Source organism: Aspergillus karnatakaensis, assembly GCF_047715665.1.
Source record: "Aspergillus karnatakaensis strain CBS 102800 unplaced genomic scaffold BJY04scaffold_82, whole genome shotgun sequence".
NCBI lineage: Eukaryota > Fungi > Ascomycota > Eurotiomycetes > Eurotiales > Aspergillaceae > Aspergillus > Aspergillus karnatakaensis.
Genome location: NW_027395794.1, coordinates 91085 through 108105, shown reverse-complemented (window position 1 = coordinate 108105; position 17021 = coordinate 91085). Strand labels below are relative to the sequence as shown.

Sequence of the window (17021 nt, the reverse complement as noted above, 5' to 3'; positions counted from 1 at the left end):
CTGCTGCTGTTCCTTCTGCTGCTGTTCCTTCTGCTGCTGTTCCTTCTGCTGCTGTTCCTTCTGCTGCTGTTCCTTCTGCTCCTTTTCCTTCTGCTCCTTTTCCTTCTTCTCCTCCTCCGCCTTCTCAGCCTCTCCATTCACGTCATCCTCCTCCTGCTCCTCATGAATACCATTAACCTTCGACCCTCCATTCCTCTCAACACCCGTCTTCTTCCCCTTCTTCGGCGTCGCCGGGCCCGGCCCCTCCGCCTCACTCTGCACAGCAGTAGTTACTTGGCTCCCCCGTCGTCCCTCCTTACGTTTCCTCGCCCTCATGATCAACCGATTATGATACTCCGGCTCGTCAACCTCGGGATCCTCATTCAAAATCCGCCTCGCCGATTCCTTCCCAAGCACCGGCAACCTGTCTACACCATTCACCCCAGAATCTTTCGGCACGAGTTTCGGATCCAAAAGTCCGATTTGAACAAGCACGCTCGCTTGGTCCCAGTAGACATGCTCGGAGTAGAGTTTCCCGGCACGGAGAGAGACGATGCTCACGAGCACGATCTCGACTTTCTTGTTTGTTGGTGGGACGCCGGGGAGAAGCCAGGGGATTTCATGCGTATGGTCGAAGGAGACGAAGAGTTCGTCGACGACGCGGTCGGCGCCGACGGTGCGGGAGAGCAGGCGCAGGTGCATTGAAGGAGGGAGTTTGTTGAGAAAGTGCTGGTCGTAGAAGCGGCGAAGGGCACGGGCGCCTGTGCCGCCGGAGAGAGTGGGTGTGAATGTCACGGTGGGCGTGAGGATTTCGGTGTAGTTTTCCAGTGTGGCATTGATGTCCATTGAGAAGAATTTGCCTACCCGTCTCAGTTAGTTTCAAGTCTTTATAGTGGTGGATAGCGATATGGAAGTGGGATACATACCCTGAAGATGATCCTCCCACGGCTTCTCCAAATCCGTATCCCGTCCGTACCCCCGTCTAAGAACCTCCAGCGTCCGACTAAACGCCAAATCCGCCGCAAGCTTGTTATACTCATCCAGGTCGACCTCTGCAAAGCCAGGGTCCGCGTCGTAGTACGTGTACGCGCGGTGTCCGATGTCCAGCAGTTCGCCAGTACCGGTACCCGGGTCGATGCGCCTGGTCGTCCGCTTCTGCTTCCCCTGGATCCCAAGGAGCTGTGGTCGGCTAATAACGTCAACTTCGTCACCAGCTAAATGCGTCAGCCACCGTACTCCCGGCGGATATCGCGAGCGCGTGTCGGGAATGGCGGTTGGGTAGTACGAGACCATAGCGCAGAGGCGGGAGACATTGTTGGGTTTGAGGTAGTATTCGAGGCAAAAGGACGCGGCGTCGCCGAAGGCTGTTACAGTCAACATTCTATTCCCACAGTACATCCCTCTAAACTCTAAGAATAAAGATTGGGGGGTAGCCAACTCACCAATAACACCATAATTATCACCAACTCCCAGCCCCTCCTTCACAGCCATCAACCGCCGCGCATACTCTTTCTCGTCTGTGGTGTAGGGGACATAGATAACGTTGAGTCCTTCTTTTTGCCATTGTTGCACGAACTCCGAATCGAAGTCGTCAGTCTCGGCGCTGATGATGAGTCGGGCGTTGCGGGAGTTTGAGTATAGGAAGCCGCCGCCGGGGGCGTTGATTGTTACTCTAGCCATCGCAGAAACTCAACAAAATACGTCTGTACCGTACCTACTCTAGGGTAAAATCTAGGTAGCGATCTGGCATTTCAAAGAAACAAAACCGTTGATGTTCCTGGATTGACCCGGACTTAATAAAAAGGAACGGAGCACTACCCTACGTCACACTGGGGGGGTACGTCATCGAGCAAAAATCATGCGACTGAACCACAACCAAAGCAGTGAAAACTGGGCGACCACGTTTCTCGGCTCTTCATGTTCTAGGCGCAGCTCATGGCAAATGAGAGCAAATGACATTTAACGGCGCTTAAATTAGGTTGGATCCGGTGGGAATGGAGGAGGGCGTGTCAAATGGGAATCCGCTATGGCGTGCTCACTAACTACGGAGTCTTTTGGAGTATACAATTGCAGTTGTGAATCTGATAGATCTTCCCCGCATTCAATCCGGGGCATTCCATGTCGAGCAAAAAAGAAACGAATCTAAATATACTAGATATCTATCAAAATTACACAGCGTCAAATAATTGCCTACCTCGGTCTAGACTGTTATCTTTGCTCGAATGGCTACAGGCTTATCTCCATCTGCCTTGATTTTTCTCCGCTCGAGAACGTTCGACCGGCCGCCCCACGGCACAACATGACCACCGCGCGTTTTTTATCCCCCCAATCCCCCGACCGCCAGCTATCTTTCTCTGTCGCCATCTAACGGATCGATTGCACTATCATGTCCCTTGTGCAACATGTCTCGGCACTCGAGGGCGTGGACCAGCCCATAGAACAACCCGATGAGCAGCCACTCGATGGCGCCGGTGACTTCGGCTACCACTACGGCTCCATCAAGCGGAAGATCAGCTACGATCTTTTTCCGCAGCCGGTGTCTGTCATTGAGGAGATTACTGCCATGCCGCCGTATAAAGTGTCTACTGCGAAGCGATTGGGTATTTGGTTCCCTCTTTGCCAATGCGTGGTGGCTGCTGCTAACGACCGTCTCTAGCCCAGGTTATCGTCACTGTACTGGCCTGCTGGTTTGGATCGGGGATTATCTTCGGCTATGCGGCGCTGAAACCGGTTCTTGTTGCGCAGGGGGTCTATCGCGACTTGTGTGCGCCGGATGAATTGGGTGATGAGCTTGATACGTGCTACGAGCAGGAGTTACGGTGGGTTTGTCTCGGCCACAGACTTGACCTGTACTGACGAGAGTGTGATATAGATTGAACCTCTTCTTCACTATCGGCTCGATCACTGCAAACGTCAGCGCGCTCCCCGTCGGCTCCATCCTCGACCGCTACGGCTCGCGTGTGTGCGGATACGCGGCGTGCGTCGCCTTGGCTGCTGGCAGCTTGTTAATGGCATACTCCTTCTCACACCCCGAGTTCGATGGGTACATCGCAGCGAACTTCCTCCTCGCGCTCGGAGGGACGTTTCTCTTCGTCCCGTCATTCCAGATCGCAAACGCCTTTCCGAAATACGCGGGGACTATTGTGGCACTTGTCACGGGCGCCTTTGACGCATCTGCTGCCGTCTATCTCTTCTACCGGCTGCTCTTCGAAGCTACAAACCGCAGATTCACCCCGGATAAGTTCTTCCTCGCCTACACCACGGTCCCGGCCTTTATCCTCTTCGCGCTGGTAGCCCTTATGCCTAGTCAGGACTACCAATCCCCGCACCAGCTCGAGGTCAAGATTGAGAAGGCTGAGGATGCAACAAGAGACGTACACAGCTCGGACGACGAGATCGAGAGCGACGGCGAACTCCGCCGGATCAGGAGAGAGCGTGCCCAGCGCCGCCGGGCCAAGATGCGCAAGTTGGATAAAATTCTCGGCGACGAGGACGAGCGGAAGCAGCGTGAACAGCTCGAAGAGGAGCGGCAGGAGACAAGTGCCGTTTGGGGTGTGCTGCATGGCTTACCAGCGCACAAGCAGATGGCGACTCCCTGGTTCGTGCTCATCACGCTGATGACCGTCCTGCAGATGCTCAGGATGAATTACTTCATTGCGACGATCCGCGCGCAGTATGAGTATATGCTTGATGAGGAGAGCGGGGCGGAGATCAATAACTTCTTTGACATAGCACTTCCCATTGGTGGGGTTCTTTCGACGCCGTTTATCGGGCTGTTGCTGGATCATTTGAGCGTGCCGACTACGCTGGCGGTCATTGTGCTTCTGACTACGCTGATTGGAGTTTTGAACTCTATCCCGCTGCTTTGGACGGGATACATGACCGTCATCCTGTTTGTGCTGCTGCGGCCGCTGTATTACTCTGCTATGTCGTAAGTCCCTCGCCAACTGCCATCCTATCCCATCTTCACAGATTTTATAATAAGAACTAACAACTGCTAGCGACTACGCAACAAAAGTCTTCGGCTTCGCAACCTTCGGCCGCGTATACGGAACAATCATCTGTTTCTCAGGCCTAGTCAATTTCTCCCAGTACGGCCTTGATGCGCTCACCCACGGCCCATTCGACAGCAACCCACTCCCAATCAATATCTTCCTCGCTGCCGCGGGATTCGTCGTGGGGAGTATTTTGGTCGCCTTTGTGGCGACGGCAGGCCACAGGCTGAGAGCTAAGATGCGGGAAGAGGCGGAGGAGGGCGAGAGGGAGAGGTTGATTCCGGAGGAGGATGAGGGGGGGAGTATGGATATGTAGTGTGGTGTGGCGTGGGCTGGGCTGGGTGAGCCCGAGGTGCAAGGCGAGTTGACTCGGGGCATGATGGACACCTACAAGTTCCTTAAACTTCCGTTCGGAGCGGGAGTTTGCCGGCCCTCGGTGGGATCAGAGTCGGCATTTATCTTGAGTCTGATATGCGGTATGCGCTGCTGGATTGGATTGTGCTAGATGGAGGCAGGGGATAGGGGAGGTAATGTATAATACTATTCTTTATCGAAAAGGATCAATATATTTAAATGACAGGGGCAGTGCACGTTGAACGTGATCACCAAGATACCTACCTAGCTTCCGGGATGCCACGAGGTATAGAGTTTGGAGGTCTTGTCCCTAGGAACCTCGAAGCCGATCTTGACTGTGATTGGCCCGGTAGTTACCTGATCCTTTGAATCCTTCGAGGTGTCATGTTGCGCTTGGATCAGATCTCGCTTGGAAAACCTTGTCCAGGTTCAGCTAACCTGCCACGTTGAAGGCTAGACCTCTTCTTTGCTTCCTTGCTTCCCGGGGTCTTTGCTTCCTCCAATCAACGGTTATGTGATCCTGTTATGGCTCTATCTGCCAAGAAGTGCCAAGGTGGCTTTTGTAGGTTCCGAGGTATCTTATCCCTTGCTGGGCTTGGGGAGGTTCAACCTTGCTTCCATTGCGACCTGTTCTTATCGTGGCCTTGGTGACAGTCTACAAAGAACTGTCTGCTTGCAGTCTACGGCCCAACATGAGACGGTGAGAATCATGACCATTGCATAGTGGATCTCCGATTTTCCCCTCCATTCCCCCGCAACCAGATCCACACTGTCACCATCCGCATCGAGATATGACATCCCCATGGGGAATCTTACCTTAGAGAAGAAAACAACCCGGAACAAACTGGATCCCCTTCCAGAGCTAACTCACCAACCCTGCCAAACAAACTCACCAACTAGTCACAATCCAGCCTAGCTCAACACCCGGTACTTACTCCCCCCTAAACCGCATCCAGCAACCGCCGAGGCAGTTTCCCCTTCCAAGCCGGCAATTCACTTGATCGGCAGTTTGGCCTCGAGGCGATTGGCTCGGTGGTTTCATTTGAGTGTCTGGCGGGTGAGAGGTAGATTGGTTTGTCTGTGCGTTTTATGTGGATGGAGATTGCATTTGCAGTTGTTCCCTATCTTGTCGGGTTGGACTGGTCACTGGAGAAGTGGGCTGGGTTGGTTTATGGAGTGGGTTCTGGAGAGGTGGGTATTCCGGGGTTTAGACGTGTGGTGACTGGGGTAAAAGGAGGGGAAATGAATTGACCTGGACTGGATCAGTGCGTGTGTCACTCTTCCCTGTCAATTGATAATCGTCTACGCTCATGCGTTGCAAGTGAGGTAGAGCTGGCGGGGTATATAACCAACCCACCCCCAGCCCCAACTCCAACCCAAACCCACAGCCTGTTCTTCCTCACCTGAGACTATCTATCGGTAATAACCAGTGCTCAGGTGACTTCTTCTTCTCTTTCTCCCCTTCTCTCTCTGTCGTTTCTTGTTCTGTTCTGTTCCTATATCTATCCTCCGTCGAACTCCCTCAACCGCACTCCTCAGGGCCCAACACCCACCCACAGCAACCACCACAATGGACGAAAAACGCACCCTCAGCGTCGAGAAAATCGAAGACGCCAACAACCCCGCCCTGAACAACATCGACTACGATGAGGAGTTCTCGCTCGAGGAGCAGAAGCGGATTATCCGGCGGATCGACTACCGGCTTGTCTCGATTACGGGGCTGGCGTATTGTGTCAGTTTGATGGATAGGACGAATTTGAGTATGGCGGCTATTGCGGGGTGGGTTTTTCTTTTTTCTTCTTCTTCTTTCTGTATGGGCATTGAGTGGGGAAGGGGGGAGGGGGGAGGGGGTGAGGTTGAAAAAACCTGCAGAGGATATCCGGACAAGCACGAGTGAATGCTAATTAGAGTTTTATGTGGGCAGAATGGTGGTTGATTTGGAGCTGTATGTTGGGTTTCGATATGTGAGTTCTCTTCCTTTCGATTCTGTTCGAGCCTGTTTGGACTGTGGCAGCTGACTGTAAGAATGTCTAGTCGATTGTCGTGCTCATGTTCTTCATCCCGTACATCATCTTCCAGCCGCCTATGACGGTCATCACCAGGAAGCTGGGACCTACTATCTTTCTGGGTAGTATTGTTATCTCTTGGGGAGCGATTCTCATTGTGAGCCAGTCCTCTCTATACCTCCGGTCATGTTGGGTTGCTAACGAACTAGGGCATGGGTTTCACCAAAAACTGGGAGCATATGGTTGTTTGCCGCGTGCTGCTTGGGCTGCTTGAGGCTGGTAAGTACATTTATCTTCAATTCTTTCTAGATGGGATACTGACAAGAGTAGGATATTTCCCCGGCTGCGTCTATCTTCTATCCAGTTGGTACGCCAGATGTAAGAGCTCTTCCCATATCAGCAGTCGAAATCATATCTGACACCCCCAGATGACGTCCAAAAACGCTTCTCTATCTTCTACCTTATCGGCTGCGTCGCGTCTGCCCTAGCAGGAATCCTTGCCTTTGGTCTCATGCAACTCGACGGATCACAGGGTCTCGCTGGCTGGAGATGGATCTTTATTCTTGAGGGAGTCGTACGTTTGCCTTCCTCCACCATTTCCTCCTCACAACCACTAATATAGATATGATAGATCACCGGCGCAATCGGCATCCTCGCCATCATCTTCCTCGTCGACTTCCCCGACCGCGCACACAAATCCTGGCGCTTCCTCAGCGAAAAGGAATGCGCGTTCGTGATCCGCCGCATCAACCGCGATCGAAACGACGGCGACGCCGAGCCATTCACCATGAAGCGCTTCCTCAAACCAGCGCTCGATCTGAAGATCTGGGGATTTGCAATGATCTTCTTGTACGTCTCCTCTCCTCCCCTCACCACATACTCACCCCATTCCACTTGAAACATATGAAATAAGACAGAAAGAAGAGCTAACAAACCCAGCTGCGTCACAACCGTCAGCTACGCGATCGCCTACTTCCTCCCCATCATCCTCTCCGAAGGCATGGGCTTCTCCACCGGCGCCGCCCAATGCCTCGTCGCACCCCCCTACGCAGCCGCCGGCTTCGTCATGTACGGCACCTCCTGGGTCGGCGACAAGTACCGCACGCGCGGGCCCGTCCTCGTCTTCAACGCCCTCCTCTGCATCATCGGCCTCCCGCTCATGGGATTTTCGAAATCAAACGCAGCGCAGTATGTCGGCGTGTTCTTTACCGTTGCCGGCTCAAACTCCAATATCCCTGCCGTCATGGCGTACCAGGCGAATAATGTGCGCGGGCAGTGGACGAGGGCGTTGTCCAGTGCTACGCTGGTGGGGTTTGGGGGGATTGGGGGTATTGCGGGGAGTTTGGTGTTTCGGGAGGAGGATAAGCCGCATTATCGGCCTGGAATTTGGTGTGCGATTGCGTGTAATTTGGTGCTGATGTTGATTGTGGGGGTGCAGAGTCTGTGGTTTCGCAGGGCGAATAGGCTCGCGGATGAGGGGAGGAGGGTTATTGAGGGGTCGCCCGGGTTTAGGTATACTATTTAGAGTTGTTGGAGAGGTATATGCTACAGGTTATGTGGGGGTTGGTTGACTATTTTGGTGGTTTGTTGGCATTGTTGATGATGCGGTGACTTGCGGAGAGGGGGAAAATATATAGTTCGGGTGGTTGTTGATAGGCTGGTCGGAAGGAATGTTATTCGCTGGCTTGGAGTGGCACCACGTATATTGTGCTATGCAAGGTTATTTGTAGAGAAGCACAGTATTATCGCTTATGCTGTATACTCGTTAATATTTCTAGTTTGTAGTCATCGCTTCGTATGTTGACTCTCGATCGAGGGTGGCGAGAGGTACGGAGTATGTGCCGTGATGTCATTGTATTCTCATCCCGCTGTACCTAAGTTTTATGATGTACCTATACTCCAGAGGACGAGAACCTTTCAATTTGGTATAGAGAGAAATCCTGAGATTCACAACAGAATGAAGACCCGGAGTATTATCTTCAGCCCCTCGGTACCAACTCATGGTTGACTCCGACAGTCGGTGTGGGAGACTGATAGACAGCCGTTTCCCGCGGGAAACCGTTATCCCCGAAAGCTGATTGGGTGGCGCGTGACGTTATCGGGAGCTCGGACAGTTTCCCGTTCTGGCCGCGGTTTTCTACAAAGTCACTTAACTCACATTCTTTGCTTCATCTTGCGTCCTTTTCTTCCTCATTTCTTTTTCTCTTTCTTCTCCAGCTCATCTCTCTTCATCTTCTCCTCCTCCTTCACTCTACACCCTCAATTGCTGTTCGCGCGCATGCTGTGTCAGTAAACAAGCTACTCGCTTATCGCAGCTCCGAACCTGACCAGCTCGTCCGAATCCCAGGATGGCTGCGTCTCTGTGCCTCCGCGGCACTCGCCAGATCGCTCTGCGGTCTCAATTCCGCTCGCTTCCTTCAGTCGGACGCAGTCGTTTTGTTCCAGCATACCGTGCTCTGCACACTACAACACAACAGTCGCATAACTCCCGGCGGCCAGTCTACACCAGCTCCGTCGCAGACCACGGAGTCCCTCACCCCAGCGATGTTTTCCAGCCCCTCGACACCTTCCCCCGGCGCCACATTGGCCCTTCGCCAGACGCCGCCGAGGAAATGCTAGCAGCTCTTTCACCCCCAGTTGCTTCGCTCGACGAATTCGTCAGGCAAGTCCTTCCCCCGGACGTCCTGTCAAAGAAGGACTTGGCGGTCACCCCTCCGAGCGCCGACGATGGCCTTCCCCGGAGCAGCGTTCACGGCGGACTCGGCGAGACAGATATGCTGAAGCTGTTGGACAAATACCGGAAGCAGATTGATGTCTCAGGGAAGACTTATATTGGTGCTGGGTACTACCCCACCATTGTCCCTCCGGTGATCCTCCGCAACATCCTCGAGAACCCTGCGTGGTATACTAGCTACACCCCGTATCAGCCGGAGATCAGCCAGGGTCGGTTGGAGTCGCTGCTGAACTTCCAGACCTTGACTGCGGATCTGACTGGCCTGCCATTCGCCAATGCCTCGGTTCTGGATGAGGGTACTGCTGCTGCGGAAGCCATGACCATGTCTTTCGCTACGATGCCGCTCGCGAAGCAAAAGAAGGGCGATAAGACTTATGTCGTTTCTCACTTGGTGCACCCGCAGACTATTGCTGTTATGCGCTCTCGCGCTGAAGGATTCGGAATCAACTTGGTTATTGGTGACATCCTGGCGGAGGACTTTAAGCTTGTCAAGGAGCAGGGCGACAAGCTCATTGGTGTTCTGGCTCAGTATCCGGATACTGAGGGTGGTATTTACGACTACCAGGCGCTTAGTGACACCATCCACGGAACTGGTGGTACATTCAGCGTTGCCACCGATTTGCTCGCATTGACCTTGTTGAAGGCGCCGGGCGAGTTCGGCGCGGACATTGCTTTTGGCAGTGCCCAGCGTTTCGGTGTTCCCATGGGCTACGGTGGTCCTCACGCTGCGTTCTTCGCCTGCGCTGACAAGTACAAGCGCAAGGTTCCCGGTCGTGTTGTTGGTGTGTCCAAGGACCGTCTCGGCAACCGCGCCCTGAGACTGGCGCTGCAGACCCGTGAGCAGCACATTCGCCGTGAAAAGGCCACTAGCAACATTTGCACGGCCCAAGCTCTTCTCGCTAACATGAGCGCCATGTATGCTGTCTACCACGGCCCGTCCGGTCTGAAGACAATCGCTCAGCGCATCATGGCTATGACAACCGCCCTCCAGACGAAGCTTGCCGCCCTTGGCTATAACGTCCCTGCCAAGTCGAACGTGTCGGACGGTGCTGTTGTTTTCGACACTGTCACCGTGGAGCTCTCCAGCAGCCAGGAGGCCGATGCCATCATTTCTGCTGCCCGCGGACAGCACCTCTTCCTCCGACGTGTCTCAGACACCAAGGTCGGGATCTCGCTTGATGAGACTGCTGGCCGTGAGGAGGTGAAGACCATCCTGCAGGTTTTCGCTACTCATGTTTCTAAGGAAGTTACTCTTGAGGAGGAGCTTCATCTGACTCCCCTGCCTGCAAGCTTGGAGCGTACATCTTCTTATCTCACCCACCCCGTGTTCAACACCCATCACTCGGAAACCGAAATGCTGCGATACATCCGCCACCTCGAATCCAAGGACCTGTCTCTAGCCCACTCCATGATTCCTCTCGGTTCTTGCACCATGAAGCTCAACGCGACCACCGAGATGATTCCCGTTTCCTGGCCTGAGTTCTCACAGATGCACCCCTTCCTGCCCGCCGACGTCGCCAAAGGATACACCCAGATGATCGATGATGTTGAGCAGCAGCTTGCGGACATTACCGGTATGGCCGAGGTGACCGTTCAGCCCAACTCTGGCGCCCAGGGTGAGTTCGCCGGTCTCCGTGTGATCAAGAAGTTCCAAGAAGCCACCGGCAGCGCCAAGCGCAACATCTGTCTCATTCCAGTCTCCGCCCACGGCACCAACCCTGCTAGTGCGGCGATGGCCGGTATGAAGGTGGTCACCATCAAGTGTGACACCAAGACTGGTAACCTTGACCTTGAGGACCTGGAAGCCAAGTGCAAGAAGCACCAGGAAGAGCTTGCCGCCATTATGATCACCTACCCCAGTACATTTGGTGTGTACGAGCCTGGCGTCAAGAAGGCGTGCGATCTTGTCCATCAGTATGGTGGCCAGGTGTACATGGACGGCGCCAACATGAACGCTCAGATCGGCCTGTGCTCGCCTGGCGAGATTGGCGCTGATGTGTGCCATTTAAACCTGCACAAGACCTTCTGTATTCCCCACGGCGGTGGTGGACCTGGTGTCGGCCCTATCGGTGTCGCCGAGCATCTCCGCCCGTACCTTCCATCCCACCCCAACAGCGAATACCTCCAGTCGAAACGGTCGGAGAACTCTTCTCCCCCGATCAGCGCCGCTCCTTGGGGCAGCGCTAGCATCCTCCCAATCACCTTCAACTATATCAACATGATGGGCTCCAAGGGCCTGACCCATGCCACCAAGATCACCCTCCTCAACGCGAACTACATCCTCTCCCGGTTGAAAGACCACTACCCGATCCTCTACACCAACGACAACGGCCGGTGCGCGCACGAGTTCATCCTCGATGTCCGCAAATTCAAGGACACCTGCGGTGTTGAAGCCATCGACATCGCCAAGCGTCTGCAGGATTACGGCTTCCACGCCCCGACCATGTCCTGGCCCGTGGCCAACACGCTCATGATCGAGCCTACGGAGTCCGAGAACAAGGCCGAGCTCGACCGCTTCTGCGACGCTCTCATCTCCATCCGCCAGGAGATCGCCGCCGTCGAGAGCGGCGAGCAGCCGAAAGACGGCAACGTCCTGCGGAACGCCCCGCACACTCAACGTGACCTCCTCTCGAGCGAGTGGGATCGCCCTTACACGCGTGAAAAGGCCGCCTACCCTCTCCCGTACCTCCTCGAGAAGAAGTTCTGGCCATCGGTCACACGAGTCGACGATGGTAAGTTTGATTTTTGTCCGAGTTACTACAGATAAGCTAACAGTTTCTAGCATACGGCGACCAGAACCTCTTCTGCACATGCGGACCGGTCGAGGATACGGAGTAGAGTAGTTATGATACCCATGTTTGTAGATTTACGACATTCAACATACATTTCTTTCGCGTTTGGGCGGCTGTCTGGTTGGTGATTCGATTCAACACCATGACTATAGAGGCGTTGTGGGTTGGTCACTATACTTCAACATAGCATTGCAGTTGCAAAAGTTGCATCACAATACAATACACTACATGTTCACACTCCACATTTACTGTTGTTGAAATAACCTCGATTTTAATAGCTACCTGCATGAAAGTGCACTGCATCTCCTGCGAGCAAGCAATCTTATCTTATCTTATCGATACCTTCGCACTTATGTAAGATGCCAAGACTGGAGATACACTAACAGCCAATCAGAATGGATCGGAGAGAGCCGTAGAGGTTCGCGGAGATCGCCATCCGCAGTTTCTCCACGACACATAAAAGCCGAGATCTCCGCTAGGTACTGGTGCTGGATGTAACGAAGTGCTGTCGGTCCATTTCATACTTACTATAGTTACCCCTGCTTAGAGCGTAGGTGAAGGTAAGTCCCTCTATCTGATATGGAACAAACGCTGACGACATCACAGATAACCTCTGGCTACAACGGCACCAAGTCTTTACAGCCTATACAAGGCCAGCCACAACAGCCAACATGGCACCCAAAATCCTCATCTTCTACGGGACATTCATCTCGCTCCCACAGACAACAACCCAGGACAAGAGCGCAAAACATGCCTTCCTCATCCGCCGTGGCGCCCTCACAGTCTCCCCAGCCACAGGCCGAATCCTGTCGTCAGACTGGACGGTCGACTCCGAATCAGCCCTGCAATCATTCATAGCCGCAAACAACTGGTCTCCCTCAGAAGTGCAACTCACCATCGCCAGAGAATCACACAACGAATTCTTCTTCCCGGGATTCATCGACACACACATCCACGCGCCCCAATACCCCAACAGCGGCCTCTTCGGCTCCTCCACCCTCCTCAACTGGCTCGAAACATACACCTTCCCTCTCGAATCCAGCATGGGCGACCTCGATAAGGCCCACACAGTCTACAGCAAGGTCATCGACCGCACCCTAGCCAACGGAACAACATTCGCCTCCTACTTCGCAACAACCCACGTAGCCGCGACAAACCTCCTCGCCACCCTCGCCTTCACAAAGGGCCAGAGAGCACTCATAGGCCGCGTCTGCATGGACAACTCCTCCTTCTGCCCAGAGTACTACAAAGACGAATCCGCCGAGGACTCTCTCCACAAAACCCAAGAAACAATAACCCACATCCAAACCCTCGATCCAGCAGGACAGCTGGTCAAACCAATCATCACCCCGCGCTTCGCACCAACATGCACACCCACCTCCCTCTCAAACCTCGGAACTCTAGCGAAAAGCTACACGCCGCCACTCCACATCCAAACCCACATCTCCGAAAACATCGACGAGGTGGCCCTCGTGCAGGACCTCTTCCCGGAATCCTCCTCCTACGCAGACGTCTACGACCAACACAATCTGCTAACAGAGAAAACGATCCTCGCGCACGCGGTGCATCTAACACCCGCAGAGAAGACCCTCATCGCAGAGCGAAAGAGCAAAATCGCGCATTGCCCCGCGTCGAATTCGGCCCTGGGCTCCGGGCTAGCACCCGTTAGGGATCTGCTTGATCATGGGATCACGGTCGGGTTGGGCACGGATGTTTCGGGGGGGTATAGCTGTGGTGTGTTGGAGGCTGTGAGGGGGGGCTGTCTTGTTAGTCGGCTTTTGAGACATTCGAAATCAGCAGTGGCCTCCCAGGGAGCTAGTGATGGAAAGAAGGAGGAAGAGGAAGGTAGGGAGGTCCTCTCCGTCGAGGAATCGCTGTACCTGGCTACCCGTGGCGGTGCGGCTGTTGTGGGGATGGAAGAGGAGCTGGGTGGGTTTGAGGAGGGGATGTTTTGGGATGTGCAGATGGTGAGGCTGGGTGGTGATGTTTCGGCCTCGGTTGGGTCTAAGAGTCAGACTCCAGCTGAAAGTGGCAAGAGCACAGTCGATATCTTTGGGTGGGAAAGCTGGACGGAGAAGGTGCATAAGTGGGTGTGGACGGGGGATGATCGGAATGTGAGCAAGGTTTGGGTGAGGGGGAGGCTTGTTCATGAGCTTCAGGAGTCTGCTGGTTCTGGAACATGGTCGGAGACGGTACTTGGTGGTGTTTCTAGGAAGGGATGGGTTGGGTATGTTCTCGCTGGTGTTGGTGTTGCAACGCTAGGGGCGTTCTTAGGTAGGAGGGGGAGGGCTTTTTAGGTATCGTGTCTGTTGTTCTCTGGTGTTATTTTCATTGTTATGGGATTGGTATTCTTGGTAAATGGGTAGAATGGGTAGGTAGATTCTAGATTCCACATGTACTTTAGATTCAGATTCAGACTCGAGTTCAGAATGAATAGCCTGCATGCATTGCATTAAAGCAAACTAAACTGAAGTAAACTGAACGCAATGACCTATCACCAGGATACGCAAAGCACGAAGAAAATAAGTACAGAGTACAGAGTACAGAATATACAAGATACGCAGCCCTAGAAGAGTCAAGCCAAAAACAAGACACCCCACCTGGACTGGACTGGACTGGACTACCCGACTCAACTCGACCCGGTTCAGCCTACCAAGCCTACAGGGCTCTCCTCTCTCAGCACTGTACTCGCTGCAATAGAGAAGTAGCAAGATTAGAGCTCCACACTCGAGTAGACACTCATTGAATCCGGTCTATCATTGGAACAGCTCAACAGCATCGAAGATCTACACCACCACCGCCACGTTAGCAACAGCAACCACGAAACACCAACACCAACCCCAATACCTCCAAAGGAGACCAAGGCAAAGCAAAGAACGGGAGAAACTCACAAAGTTCGGACTCAAAAACGTCGCCCCCGAGCTCCCGGAGATAACACTGATGGAGATCTACATGTAGTTATCAAACGCCAACCAGTTAGCCGAATATCCGAGTACTCATCCGAGAGGAATAAAGAGAAAGAGAAAGAGAAAGAGGACAAACCGTATTCTCCCCAGCCTTGATCGTCCCCGCCGGAATAGCCACGTCGTAAACCTCTCCGTAGCCACGATACGCACCGCGGGTGACGCCGCGCGAGTTGAGGTTCGTGGGCGCGGATGGTGCGGGGCCCGTGAAGCTGTTGATCTGTTTCATCAATTACTTAGATTAGCCTTTTTCCTTTCCAGCGGTTTCTCTCTCCTGTCCGAATCGAGATGGGAGATGATAATGTAGGTGAGTACTTACGGTAGCCTGCGGCCGTCCCCCGGCAAAGGACAACGTCGTGCCGATCCTCAGCGTCGCGGCGCCCGTCTGCGCAGAGGTAGCGGTGAACTTGATCGTAACGGGGTTATTCACGCTCTTGAAGATCGCCATGGGGAAGTCAGATGTCGCAGAGGACCCGACGGTGTAGGTGAGCGGGCCCCAGGAGGCCATGCGCGAGTCCGAGGGGTGCATGCGGAGTTGCAGGTCTGCGTTGCGGAAGCCTGTTGGTCTGGACATAATCAGAACATGTTAGTCCCTCCAAGCCAAGGGGTGAAATTGAGATCGAAAGGGAAACGAAGGAAAGGAAGGAAAGGAAAACGCACTGCCCATCCCACTCGCCAATCCGGAAGATTGTAGTCCCTGTCTCCACGGAGCCGGAGATGTTCTTTGTTGTGGATGAGCCTGCGGAAACAGAGACGGTGGTCTCGGCGACCGCGTACTCGCCCTGGTAGTACTTCATCGTGTACGTGCCGGGCTTCATGGCGGGGGAGGTGAAGGAACCGTCGGTCGCGGTGTAGGTCCAGTATTGGGCGTCTTTGTTGAACCTGTCATTGCAACGACATTAATCCCATACCTAGAGCATGTATCATTGTCGAATAACCTGAGGGGATACATACCAATGAACAACCCATTTCTTGCTCGAGTCCGCGCCGGAGGCCTTACCGGTCACCGTTCCGCGGCCGTTGGCGGCAACATAGCCCTTGATTCCGAGGTTCGCGAAGAAGGAGGTGTCAATGTTTGTGCTGGGGGTGCCGCTGCGGCTGAAGTACATGGAGTACGGGCCGTGGAGGCCCATGCGGAAGGATTCGGTTTGGGCGTGGCCGGAGTTCTGATTGTATTAGTCGGGTTTGAGGGTTAGAAGGCTGGGGGAGGTAGCGTACCATGTACCAGTACAGAGCGGTCATGTCACCGCCGTTGTTGGTGTTGATGTCACTGGAATTTGATTAGCGAGTTGGATGAGAAGGGGTTGCACTGGTAGATACGTACCGGAAGAAAGGACCGCCGGAGGAAGTCTCGTACTGGTTGAGGATCATGCAGACGCGGTGGCCCGGGCCGGAGACACCTGGTCTGGTTAGCTACTGACGTTGGTATAGAGTAAAGTATGCTGCACGTACAGTGTCGCTTGTCATCGATGAAGCGCTCGCTGGAGTAGAACTTGCTGCGGGTTTGGCCGTTGACGACGAACTATGCGCTGTTAGATGAAAATTGAATGAAGATAGGAGTAGAATGCAAGAACATACCACGTCGGAACCCTCAACAGTGCTGCTGCTCCCACCAGTGGTCGAGACAGCCCCAAATGGCTCCTCGTTGGGAAGAACATCCGCATTCAGACGGGCGATGAAGCGAAGTTCACCGATATCAGGCTCTGTGGACATCAGCATCAACAAATGCACATACAACTAAGGAGCCAAAAAATAGGAAGGGAAATACCAGCAGTAATGTGCGTCGCCATATGGATGATCGGATCGCCGTTATGTACAACAAAGTACTGCGTCAGCGTTCCCGCCTCGCAAGTGACCTTGATGTAGTCGCCATCCTTGACAGCCGAAACAGTCGCAGACCCAAGGCCAGACCCGATGTGGCTGCCCTTGGTGTTCGACTGCAGCTCCGCACCGTAGTAGTAGATCGAGGTGATGTCGCAGCTGGAGCGGGAGATGGTGAATCGCAGCGGATTGGGGGAGTTGGCGTCGATGGTGTAGGAGGAGCCGTTGTCGGTGATGCCAAAGGCAGCGTTGGAGGCACCGGACCAGAGGGCGATGGAAGAAAAGAGGAGGGACTTGAAGGAGAGCATGGTGACGCTGTGCACAGCACTGCGTGAGGCAATAGAAAGAACAATAGCAACAGAGAAAGAAAATATGAA

The 17021-nt window shown here is 53.9% G+C and overlaps 6 protein-coding genes across 6 annotated transcripts in view; 4 read left to right on the top strand and 2 right to left on the bottom strand.

The window, feature by feature from the left end:
* Positions 1-1795, bottom strand: part of BJY04DRAFT_164411 (dienelactone hydrolase) — a 2503-nt gene extending 708 nt beyond the window's left edge. The window contains exons 1-3 of the mRNA XM_073709094.1: positions 1422-1795; positions 906-1343; positions 23-839 (exon numbers count right to left, since the gene is read on the bottom strand). Of these exons, the coding sequence (XP_073565289.1) occupies positions 23-839; positions 906-1343; positions 1422-1659 (1493 nt within the window). The 5' untranslated portion in view covers positions 1660-1795. The remainder of the gene's footprint in view (positions 1-22; positions 840-905; positions 1344-1421) is intronic.
* Positions 1796-2365: 570 nt separating this feature from the next.
* On the top strand, positions 2366-4290 carry BJY04DRAFT_224031 (putative MFS transporter; the record flags this gene model as incomplete). Its single annotated transcript, XM_073717843.1, has 4 exons — positions 2366-2579; positions 2636-2798; positions 2852-3910; positions 3981-4290. 4 exons carry the CDS (start codon positions 2366-2368, stop codon positions 4288-4290), a joined length of 1746 nt encoding a protein of 581 aa, XP_073565288.1.
* Positions 4291-5791: 1501 nt separating this feature from the next.
* Positions 5792-8020, top strand: BJY04DRAFT_164426 (putative phthalate transporter). Its single transcript, XM_073709095.1, has 8 exons — positions 5792-6107; positions 6253-6292; positions 6363-6491; positions 6544-6613; positions 6665-6712; positions 6763-6908; positions 6966-7183; positions 7274-8020. Exons 1-8 carry the CDS (start codon positions 5899-5901, stop codon positions 7857-7859), a joined length of 1446 nt encoding a protein of 481 aa, XP_073565287.1. The 5' UTR covers positions 5792-5898; the 3' UTR covers positions 7860-8020.
* A 503-nt stretch (positions 8021-8523) lies between these two features.
* BJY04DRAFT_202078 (glycine decarboxylase subunit P) lies at positions 8524-12203 on the top strand. The gene is made up of 2 exons (XM_073713148.1): positions 8524-11800; positions 11851-12203. The coding sequence occupies exons 1-2, from the start codon at positions 8683-8685 to the stop codon at positions 11904-11906; spliced, it is 3174 nt and encodes a 1057-aa protein (XP_073565286.1). The 5' UTR covers positions 8524-8682; the 3' UTR covers positions 11907-12203.
* Positions 12204-12290: 87 nt separating this feature from the next.
* Positions 12291-14317, top strand: BJY04DRAFT_202074 (chlorohydrolase family protein). The gene has a single exon (XM_073713147.1). The coding sequence runs from the start codon at positions 12532-12534 to the stop codon at positions 14155-14157; it is 1626 nt and encodes a 541-aa protein (XP_073565285.1). The 5' UTR covers positions 12291-12531; the 3' UTR covers positions 14158-14317.
* A 299-nt stretch (positions 14318-14616) lies between these two features.
* On the bottom strand, positions 14617-16952 carry rglA (putative rhamnogalacturonase B; the record flags this gene model as incomplete). The annotated part of the gene is made up of 11 exons (XM_073717842.1): positions 14617-14646; positions 14752-14808; positions 14903-15043; positions 15143-15389; positions 15484-15705; positions 15778-15989; positions 16042-16093; positions 16148-16223; positions 16276-16345; positions 16402-16526; positions 16592-16952. 11 exons carry the CDS (start codon positions 16950-16952, stop codon positions 14617-14619), a joined length of 1593 nt encoding a protein of 530 aa, XP_073565284.1.
* Between the last annotated feature and the right edge of the window lie 69 nt (positions 16953-17021).